This window comes from Saimiri boliviensis, chromosome X, assembly GCF_048565385.1.
Source record: "Saimiri boliviensis isolate mSaiBol1 chromosome X, mSaiBol1.pri, whole genome shotgun sequence".
Lineage (NCBI taxonomy): Eukaryota > Metazoa > Chordata > Mammalia > Primates > Cebidae > Saimiri > Saimiri boliviensis.
Genome location: NC_133470.1, coordinates 71,853,430 through 71,865,436, shown reverse-complemented (window position 1 = coordinate 71,865,436; position 12,007 = coordinate 71,853,430). Strand labels below are relative to the sequence as shown.

The following is a 12,007-nucleotide window of genomic DNA, read 5'->3' as shown; positions in this document are numbered from 1 at the left end:
AGTTCAGGTATGGCACTCCTAAGCTTCTGACTGACATCTGACTAGTTTCTGTCTCCTCAGCCCCCCAAAATTCTAAGAAATTAGCTTTTGCCATTAAGAGGTTTTCAGTTTGGCTATTTAGTCTCCCAATCCACAAAAAATCTGTCAACTACCATAAGGGGGACATGAGTCATGCTATGTGGCACATCCCTTCTTTCTCGAAGGAGAATAGGTAAACTATTCTGCAAAAGGTCAGTGGCAAGTATTTCTGACTTTGTGAACCATATGGTTTCCATCACAATGACTCGACTCTGCCACAGTAGTGTAAAAGCAGCCATAGACAATATATAGATGAATGTGTGTCGTCGGTATGTTCTAATAAAGTGTTATTTATAGACATTGAGATCTGAATTTCATGTAACTTTTACTAGTTATAAAATAATATTTTTGATTTTGTCAACCATCACTGTTAGCTTGCAGAATATATGAAAACAGTGAGTCAGAGGTGGCATACCAGCCATAGTTTACCAACCTCTGCTTTAGAGGGACATTAATCTTGTAAGACTATGAGAGATTTCATTCTGCTTTCATCGGATGCTTGAAGAGATCTATGACACCAAATTTCTAAATTTGTAATTCCCATAATAATAATTTTCTCCATTAATGTACATGAGATGGTAGAAAACAACTCACATTCAGAGCCACAACATACAGTTGGACAGTACACTGATCTATTCTATATGGTGAAAAGTGGTAGCCATGGCTAGGCTTACTAGGTAAGTGACTTACTACTCTTAAAGTGTGCTCAGTGAAAATCTGTTTCTCAGAAAAATGGCTAATTACTCTAGGCAAATGATAATATTGATACATTTTAATATCCACTGATACCCCTTAGTATATCTCTGGCATTGTAGTTAGTGCTTTACATGCAATATCTCATTTAATCTTTACAACCCTGCAAGAACTACTACTGTTCCCTTTTTGTTGGATGAGGAGACTGAGGCTCGAGGTGTTTGATAACTTGACCCAGGTAACAGAACTAGTAAATGTTGGATCCAACAGAAATTTATTTCTCATGGTTCTAAAGACTGAAATTCTGAGATCAGGGTGCCAATATGGTCAGGTTCTGGTGAAGGCCCTCTTCTGGCTTGTAGACAGCCTAGTTCTCAATGTATTCTCACATGGCAGAGAGTAGAGGAAAGTAAGCTCTCTCAAGATTCATAAGAGCACTACCAATCCCATTCATGAAGGCACCACCCTCCTCACCTCAACTAATTCTAAGCACCTCTCGGTTGTTTACAAGCCACCCTGTCTATGGTAATTTTTACAGTAGCTCAAACTGACCAAGACATATATGATAAGAATGAGTAGCACTGGCATCTCTTTCTCCCTCTGCATTATCTCCTTACAATGCTTTTCATATACCACATCACCAAAGACAGGCAATAAAGGGCTCCATCATCCAGATGTGTGGAGAAAAGACATTAGCTCGGGAAGGTTTTGGTCCCACTGTTAAGCTGTAGTATGCTTCATTTTCACAAAGATACTCTGTAATTAACAAGCATTTGGAAAAATGACCATACATTATATTCTTGTGAGAATATGGTCACCTGTAGATTATTCAGAGACTCTAAAAACTGTATAACTTGTCTTGATTAGAAAGGAGAGAGGACAGAGGAAAATAGTAAAACTCAAATCACGTTTGTTATTCAATGAGAGTTTATATAAAGATTAAGTGAGAGAGGAGGAGATTGAAATTAGAGACTAAATTCCAGTTTTAAATTAGATAATCTATACACAATGGAAAGAGCCTGGGCTTTGATGTCAAGAAGCTCTAGGCCATAAACACAACTCTGATACTCACAAGCTCTATGATTTCGGGCAACTTATTTTAGCTCCCAGAGTCTCAGTCTCTTCATCATAAAATGGGAATAATTACCGATTCAGCAGAGGTTTTTGTTTTACTTTGTGGGTAAGGGCTGAATAACGCATTTCTAGCTCTCTGCATTACAGATCAAACTATGCAAATCAATATGAATACATTGTCAAAATGATATCAAACACTCTGCCACCTTCTTTTTGACCGCAGTAAAATCATAGTAGTATTTTTTTAGAAAGCGTAATTGTCACTGTTTGGTTCCACAAAGTATTTATTGCCGGTATGGAACACTAGCAACATTACAAGTCTTAAGATTGACAGGGAGACTGACAGGTAAATAGCACAAAAAATGGAAGCTTACATTTCTTTATGTAGGTGAGACTCATACCTTTAAATTTATAGAATCTAGAAAGGCCCATTTTCTCCCACCTGATAAAATAGCTCGTATTTTCAACGTTATAGGAAATGTTTCACCCAATCAACCTGTCAGTGCCACTCCATATCCTCACATACAAAGATCTATATTATGAACTATGTGATAATTTAAAACAATCCCAGGCACCTAAGTACCTCTTAACCTAAAAAGAAATGCAAACCACAGATACGAGAAAGACAAAATATTTAGGGAGAAAACGCATCTGTAAGTTCAAACTGCTAATGATAATGCTATCAAATTATTTAAGAAAAGAATGAAAACAAAACTGAATTATTCCCAACAAACCTGAGGTGGACACTGATTTGGTCTTTGCTTCAGAGCTGAGTTCTGTTGGCAAAGGCACTGAGTGTTTCAAGACGTGAGTTGTTTTTCCAGATACTTCCATTTCGGCAGAGGATCCTAGCTGTTTACCAAAAAGATTTTTCCTTGATAAGTAAATCATTTTACTAAGAGAATAAAATATCTTTAAAAAATTATACCAAATTCCTTCATCTACTTTCTTATTTTAACCTCGACCTCTGTCCAGTATCCTCATTACAAGCCAAAACCCACCCAAACACAACTCAATGTGGACCGTCTTGTTCCATTTAAACTTTACCTTAGTTTTTTCCTTAGGTTGAGGAAGTGTCTCTTTTTTGTTGCTTTTTGTCCACAGTGATTTAACTGTTTCAAAAATTTGCTGGCTTGTAGCATATATCTTTTTCCCTGTTACCTAATTAAAACAAAAAGGAAGTCGAATAACATATATTTTTAAAAGTTAAAATAAAAAATACATTTTAGGTTTGTCAGGTGTTTTATATGAACACTCAGGTAGGAATCAATAAAGATATAAATCTCTAAATCATATAACACAAAGCACCATTTCTAAAATCTTACGTGGAATAACTGTTGTGTCATGCAAAGGGCTATAAGAAATGTATAATCTGCATTCACAATGTAACATATAAATCTAAAACTATGTCTACATTATTTTTAAAATTTTTTTCCGCTTTATTGAGATTAGGTTGACATATAAAAATTGTATCAATTTAAGGTATATAACATGGTCATATAAGTGAAAACTTTGTCTATTAACAGGAGTTTTGGGAATAAACAGCTGACTGAGAAAAATAGATTTTTAACATGCTACAAAGTTAATGCTTTTGCTTAAAATTTTATGGTGCTTTCTCCATTCATAAAGAAATAAAAAGCATCAGCTAATTTTTCCAAAGAACATTCTTCTTTTTGATAGAAAGGTAGAATAAACAATGATCGATAAACATACTCAAGCAGAGGCTGGGATGCTCACTGAATTCCTAAAGTTACTGTCATTTTCATTCATCTCTCTTTCTCTTTGAAAATCTACTTCTGATTTCTTCTTTTTTCCTATTCTTCTCCAATCCTTTTGTTCATTATGGTTAAAGTAATTTCAACGGCCATTGATTTTTCAAGTTTTAAAGATGTTTTGAGGGGCTTTCCAGGATTACAAGTTCTACAGACACATTTGTTTTAAAAATTAGGTTTCTATCCTCAAATAGAAATATTTTTATTGTTTTTACTAAGTATATACCTACACTTGAAAACTTAAGTAATACAGGAGTATAAAGAAATTCCTCTTCCTCCCCAAATATAACCTTTGTTAACAGTTATATATATATGCTTCCTAAATTTTTACTTGTATATACATTAAATATACACAAACAAATTTTAAAACAAATGTAATGTTAACATTTAGAGATCTTTCAAAAAAGATGAGGTAGATCTATATGTACTGGCATGAATGGAAGTTCATGATGAACCACTAATTTGAAAAAGTTACAGAACAGATTATATAATACAATCTCAATTATGTTTTCAATTAAATTTTCAAAATAAATTACATAGGTATTTAGTTTGTTCTCCTTTTTAAATACAAATGAGATCACAGTAAACATATTATTCTGAGATACCATTTTTTAAAAGCTTGACAATATTTCACAGGCATGGTTCTACATTACTTTATATACTCATAGATCTACTTTTAAAATTGCTGCTTGGTTTAGTATTCTATAATGGATGTGCCACAATTTGTTAAACAAATTCCCTATTGAGGCACGATGATTTAACAAATCCCCTGTTGGTGAGCATGTGGGCTGTTTTCCTTTTTGGGGGTAGGGAGATGGCAAGTATAAGCAATCATGAAATTATCATCCTTACACATACAACTGGTACCATAACCCTTATGGCATTTCCTCAGGATACATTCCTAGAGTTGACATTTCTGCACTGAAGAGTATACACATTTGAATTTTTGACAGTATTACCATGTTGCTCTCCAGAAACTCAGCGATATACTGCGGCAATTTACATTCCCACCAAGAGTATAAGTCTGTTTTCCCACCCTGTTTACCAGCAGGGATATTACAAGTCTTCTACATTTTTGTCAAATTGAAAGGCTAAAAACCAATATCTAAATGGTTTTCCAAATCTGCGTTTATTTGATTGTTGATAAAATCAAGTGTCTTATATATATTAGGCCATTTATGTTTCTTATTATATAGATTGCTTCTTTGTGTATTTTTTTCATTTTCCCAGAAGGCACATTCATCTTTTGCTCATTGATTTATAGGAGTTCTTAATACACGAAGGATATTCGTATCTTGTAATATATGTTACAAATAGTTTTCCCAGTTTTTCACGTATCCATTAACTTTGTGTATGGTATTTTGTAATCTACCGAAATATATTAATTTTGATGTAGTCCAGTATGTCAACTTTTTCTTTGATGGCTTGTGTGTTACATTTTGCTTAAGAAAACCTTTCTTATCTCAAAATTAAACAGGTATTCCTCTTTTTCTTCTCATACTTTTTATAGTATTCTAGTTTATGGTTAGATCTTTATTCCACCTAGAATTAGTTTTCCCATGATAGTTGGTAAAGGCCTGAGTATTTTTCCAAAAAGCCAATTATTCCAACACATTTCTTGAAAAAAAATCCATCCTTTCCATTACACACTGATCTGAAATGCCACCTGTACCACATATCAATCCCCTACCCAGTTGTGTACAAAGATATACTCAATATAAGTTTTTGGATATTCTTTTTGTCCTCTTGATCTATTTTCCTGTCTATGCTATAGTAACCAATACACAGTAGACAGACAATAAATACGATGTGCATGAATGTCATACTCCATTCAAATACAGGACTTTTGTAAGAACAGAATGAAATTTCTAGATTTTGAAACACTTGCCGTATTTGAACCTTTAGTCTTTTCATCTAGAAACAGGATATATCACCAAAGACATTCAAGATTTTTTGTTAAACATCCTTCACAAATAAGGGAGATCAAACAGTATTTGTCTCTCTGTGTCTATTCTATTTTTCTGAATATAATGTCCTCTGGGTTCATCCATTCTGTTGCAAATGGCAGAATTTCCTTTTCTAATGGCTAAATAGCACTCTGTTACATATGTGTACCACATTTTCTTTATCCATTTATCCACTGAGAGACACTTAGGTTGTTTCTAATCTTGACTATTGCAAATAATGCTGCAATGAACATGGAAGTATATATATCTCTTCAATATACTGATTGCATTTTTTTTTTTTGGATATATACCCAGAATAGAAACAGAAAGTAGAATGGAGGTTGACTGGGGATAGGGGCGATGTAAATGAGGAGATGTTGGTCAAAGGGTACAGACTTTCAGTCATAAGATGAACAAGTTCTGGGTATATTATGTGCTACAAGGGTGGTGATGGATGTGTTAAGTTGATTGTAATAATTGTTATATAATGTATACATACATCAAGTCATCATGCTGTACACCTTGAATATATTCAATCTTGATTCATCAATTAAATATTGTGAAAATTATAAAATACCCTTCCGTAAAGTTTGATGGGATTTTTTTCTTTTAAATAGGCCTTAAAACATTAGTTGATTAGTTTATTCCTACATATTTTATAGTTTTTAAAGACAGACTACTTTTGTTTTTGACTACTTGTTACTCTTTACATAAGTTAACAAAAATATTGTGAGGAAAATTATTAAAAGCAAACAGTAATTCCATCTTGAAGCATATTTTCAAAATGATGAATAACTGGAGTGAGACTTGCATTTTTCAAAGACCTTCTGGACTAACATTTCTTAAACTTTTTAATATCATAGATGCCTTGGAGAAGCTCCTGAAAGCTATAGGCCCTTTCCTTCAGGAAAATAGAGACACAGTATGAAACCTCTCACCTGACATCCTTTTAAAAGCCTTGACTAATAAAACTTTTTTAAAATTTATTATAAATGATGTTGGTAGAATGCTGAATATTCATTCCTATCAGGTACTCTCCAATATTCCAAGGTATTATCTTTCACAATTTGATTAGTGTGCTTGTCAAAATAAGTTGCTTTTTTCCTCAAGTTGCTACATCAGTTTTACTTGTAATTAAACAGTCTAAATGTAAATAATATAAACTATGAGTGTAAAAAGAATTATTGTTTCTAGGAAAATTAAGTTAAATGCTTCATAAAGACTGAAATATGAGTGGCTAAAAACTGCTATGAAAATTAAACATGAGTAAGACAATTATAACAGATGGGAGAAATATAAACTAAATCCATCTAAAAGGATTCTGCACTCATTATTTTTTTTTTAATGTTTTTAACTGTACATTCTATTTTAAAGGAACCTAATCTGGAAATTGTAGAAGACATATTACAGATATGGCTTATGGTTAGAATGATGTTATAGATCTTTAACCAGGAAACCAATATTCAAAGAAAATCCCTACTTCAAAATAGAGAAAAAAGAAAGACTTTTTTTTTTTTTTGAGATGGAGTTTCACTCTGTCGCCCAAGCTGGAGTGCAGTGGTGAGATTTCAGCTCACTGCAACCTCTGCTTCCATGAGTAGCTGAATTACAGGCACCCGCCACCAGGCCTGGCTAATTTTTGTATTTTCACTAGAGATGGCCTTTCACAATATTGGCCAGGCTGAAGAAGGATATTTATGTTTTAATTTGAAGTAAAATCGAGGGTATATATATATTTATATATTTTGTACAACTCACTGTTTTAACATTTTAAATTGTTAACTACTCGTCCTGATTATGACAAATAAGAAAGTTTTTCTTGTACATACATGACTTTTCATAAAGTTTTGGCTAGGAGGGTGTGCATAGATTCCCTAAACTCCATCATGGAACTCAGGTTAAGAGAATATTACAGGCCGGGTGTGGTGGCTCATGCCATTTATCCCAGCACTTTGAGAGGCTGAGGCAGGCAGATCATGAGGTCAGCAGTTCAAGACCAGCCAGACCAATATGGTGAACACATGTCTCTACTAAAAGTACGAAAATGAGCCAGGCATGGTGGTGCACACTTGTAGTCCCAGCTACTTGGGAGGCTGAGGCAGGAGAATCACTTGAACCTGGGAGGTGCAGGTTGCAGTGATCCAAGATCGTGCCACTGCACTCTAGCCTAGGTGACAGAGCAAGACTCTAACTGAAAAAAAAATTATATATTTGAATTTGTCAGATATTACATGTGATATAGTTAAAAGAAAAGCAAGGATTTCAACTCTAGGAATTTAAGTAACAATCGTTATTTACTCTAGAAGAATGTTTAAAAATTAATCTTTTTTTTTTTTATTGCATTTTCACAAGCCCATTCAAAAGTGGGTGAAGAATATGAAAATATCTTATACTAGAAAAATTTTATTTGAAGTTCAGCAATTCCTTTGTTTTGCCTTTTGTAAAAGTAAAATTCATACTTTATTTAAAAAAATAAAAATAAGACATATACAATGATCACATTCTTATCTTCCTATTCAAACATCTGTTTTTCTATCTCTGTGTATGCATGGTAAGATGTCTAGAAGAACATTCCATACAAATGCTGATATGGACATTTATATGGATAGATGTATTTTGGGTGGCAGGTTGTTTTTTTTCCCTAAACTTTTCTGAAATATTTAAATTATCTAAAAATAAACAGGTAAAATTTGTGAAAACAACCATGAATTCATTACTCTTAGAAAAAAGAAGAATCAGTGGAAGTATCATCCACTGGGAAGAGTAATGGACACAGAAGGAAAAAATGAAGCTCAGTATGATGCTGGGGAAGTCAGTCACTGTGAAACTTCTCTGGGCCACAGTTGCCCCATAGATAAATGAGATAAGACCAAGGTTGATTTAAATGAGCTTAACATTTCCTTTCAATACTAGCATCTTATTAATTTAAGTGGTTAATTCATATGTAAATTATTAGGAAATAATTTTAAAAATAAGTTTACAATGTTATCAATTATTTTGGATATAACTAGACTTAATGGATAATGCTCTTTTCCTTTGTTATGAGCTTTTATAGTTTGACCACATTACAAACTACAAAGTACACCATATCCTTGACATTCTCAAAATATTGATAGGCAACTTTTGCTACATCAATAATTAATGAGATGAAATAATGAGAATACAAGTACAGAAAGTCCTTCTGGTAACACTACACATTGTTTCAAGTGTGTGGGGGAAATGTTAACTGTTGGTAATTAAGAGAAGGAAATGAGAGGAAAAAATGCATAACCCAAAGTTTCCTTCTCAATCTGAACATGTGTTAAAAATAAAATACTGACAAAAACTGTTCAAATCATTAAGAGAATTTGGATTTGTATTTAAGTTCACAAGAAAATGACAAAACAACTATAATAAGCATTTATACAGGTGTTTCTTTATTCTAAGTAGTTTTGATATATTGAGTTTGTGTGTGTGTGTGCGTGTGTGTGCGTGTGTGTGTGTGTGTGTGTGTGTGTTTTACCTTCAGAAACCACAAAAGCCAATCTATCAACTGGTTGTTTCTTACATCAGGGTAATCTGCTGAACCAAACAACTGCTAGTATTTTAATCTTCCTTTAAATAAAAATTCAAGTTTATATACCTCAACAATGGAGCAATATTTCTTCTCATAAATTCTAATTCAGTGTCTCTGATCATAATCCTCAAATTTGCCTTTACATTGTTGAATTACATTTAAACAAATTCATCCTATTAAGAATGGCATTTACCATGCTGAGATGCTAATGTGATTTGGCCAACATAAGAGTTGTTATCAACTATGTCTCTTAAAATTAAATGTTGCAGGTACTGTGTAACATTTAAATATTGTCACACTGAGAGTTTAAACAAATACTGAAATGTTGCTATTTAAAAAGAACTTACCTTAGCAATTATTACTGACTGAACTGGGTAGCAAACAGTTGCTCCTAAAGAGGCCAGTCCCAGAGGATAAGTAATTTTCTTAAACTTAGAACCTATAAAATGCAAATAAATTATTAAACTCCAAATAGATGCCACCAGGGACTTGATGTTCTTATACTGTAATGCTTTCTTCGCTCCCCTGGTAAGCCATCACCCTCTGTTAAATTACTTTTTAGGTAATTATACCAATCAAGATGGAAGCTAAAAATGCCCTTAAGGATCTCAACTCAATTACTCCTTAGCTGTCAAGTCCAATTTAACAAAAGTATTCTCAATCTAAATACTGACAATTTCCTACACAAAAGGAATTGATGATTTTCTTCTGCTTGAAAGCTAGGTATTTTTCGTGTCCTATGAAACCCAAAGTTATAACCACAATTTTGCCAGTATCTAATAAAGCATGATAATATAGATAATTAATTACTGTGTTTGTGACACAGTGTTAAATTGAAATGGACTCTCTCTTAATGTCCTTTCTTGATTGAGTATTTAGGAAGGTGAATGACTCAACTAAATAATCACCTAAGGACTTTAACAGGTACATAACTCCTTCATGTCACTGATTTAGAACACTGAATAATAATTGCAAGTAACTTGACATAAGTAATGCATATCCAAAAGTACCTTAACTATACAACATTCAAGAGTTATTTTCATATCTTTTTTGATACCAAAATCCTTTCAAAATATCTTTTAAATAGAATCTCCCTGGGAACTTCAATATATAAAACCTATAAACTTGATGCTGCTCTGAGTAACTTGGGGGTGGGAAGCTCTGTATCAAACCCTGGATGTGTGTTTTTCCTTTATCCCAATACCACCACTAAACACATCCATGAAACTGAGGGTTCTACAGAATAGTTTGAAATCCACTACTCTAAGCCATAGCTTAGTTCCATACATACAACTAGACTGCTGGTTCAAAATAATATGTATGCTAAATGCTTGTTTGGGTATCTTTGACTGTAATTATGATCTGGGCAATTGGAAGATGGGTTTTTAAATTGGGATGAGTAATTTTATTATCTTAAACAGCTTATACAATCCCTAATCTAACAAGGGAACAGCCTATCTGGTATATTATAAAAACTAAAATGAATGTTTGCAGGAAAATTTGCAGTTTAGGGAAGGTAAAAACAAGAGTTCTGACTGGTTTAACTATTATTAAGGAAGCCTGCAAGAACAAATTACTCTGATATCTGCTATTCACCTCTATTTTTAAATAAAATGCATCCTGACAAGCAAATGATGAGGGATTTCATCACTACCATGGCTTTGTTGCAAGAGCTCCTGAAGGGAGCACTAAACATGGAAAAGAGAAATCATTACCAGCTACTACAAAAACAAAGTACACAGACCAATGACACTCTGAAGCAACTAGTTTAACAAGTCTGCAAAATTAACTAGCCAGCATCATTATGACAGGATCAAATTCACACATAACAAAATTAACCTTAAATAAAAACGGGCTAAATGCCCAATTAAAAGACACGGAATTGCTAGCTGGACAAAAAGACAAGAGACACCAGTGTGCTGTATTCAAGAGATAGGTCTCAGGTGCAAAGAGACACATAGGCTCAAAATTAAGGGATGGAAGAAAATTTACCAAGCAAATGGAAAGCAGAAAAAACAGGGGTTGTAATCCCAGTGTCTGACAAAATAGACTTTAAACTAACAGATGTCAAAAAACACAAAGAAGGATATTACATAACGGTAAAGGGTTCAACTCAACAAGAAGAACTAACTATCCTAAATCTATATGCACCCAATACAGAAGCAACCAGCTTCAAAAAGCAAGTACTTAAGGACAAGTACTTAAAGACAAAGAGACATAGATCCCCATATAATAATAGCGGGAGAATTTAATACCCCACTGTCAATATCAGATCATCGAGACAGAAAATAAACAAAGATATTCAGGATTTGAACTCAGCTCTGGATCAAGTGGACCTGATAGATATCTACAGAACTTCTCCCCTCCCAAAAAAACAGAATATACATTCTTCTCAGTGCCACGTGGCACTTACTCTAAAACTGATCACATAATTGGAAGTAAAACATTCCTTGGCAAATGGTAAACAACTGAAATCATAACAGTCTCTTAGACTACAGCATAATCAAATTAGAACTCAAGACTGAGAAACCCACACAAAACCAAATAACTACATGGAAATTGAACAAGCTGTTCTTGAGTGACTTCTGGGTAAATAATGAAATTAAGGCAGAAATCAAGATGTTTTTTGAAATTAAGGAGAACAAAGACACAATATACCAGAATCTCTGCGACATAGCTAAAGCAGTGTTAAGAGGGAAATTTATAGCACTAAATGCCCACATCTAGCAAGATCTCAAATCAACATCCTAACATCACAACTATAAGAACTAGAGAACCAAGAGCAAATACACCACAGAGCTAGCAGAAGACAAGAAATAACCAAGCTTTAGGGCTGAGGGAGACAGAGACACAAAAATCCCTTCAAAAAAAACCCAACAAATCCAGGA

General features: G+C 33.6%; 1 protein-coding gene across 3 annotated transcripts in view; it reads right to left on the bottom strand.

The window, feature by feature from the left end:
* The window catches only part of APOOL (apolipoprotein O like), a 72,174-nt gene that overhangs the window by 4,584 nt on the left and 55,583 nt on the right, over window positions 1-12,007 (bottom strand). For all 3 annotated transcript variants that reach the window (XM_039475498.2, XM_074392164.1, XM_074392165.1), the window contains 3 exons: window positions 9,467-9,558; window positions 2,893-3,006; window positions 2,580-2,697 (listed from right to left, as the gene is read on the bottom strand). In XM_039475498.2, coding sequence (XP_039331432.2) covers window positions 2,580-2,697; window positions 2,893-3,006; window positions 9,467-9,558 — 324 coding nt within the window. The remainder of the gene's footprint in view (window positions 1-2,579; window positions 2,698-2,892; window positions 3,007-9,466; window positions 9,559-12,007) is intronic.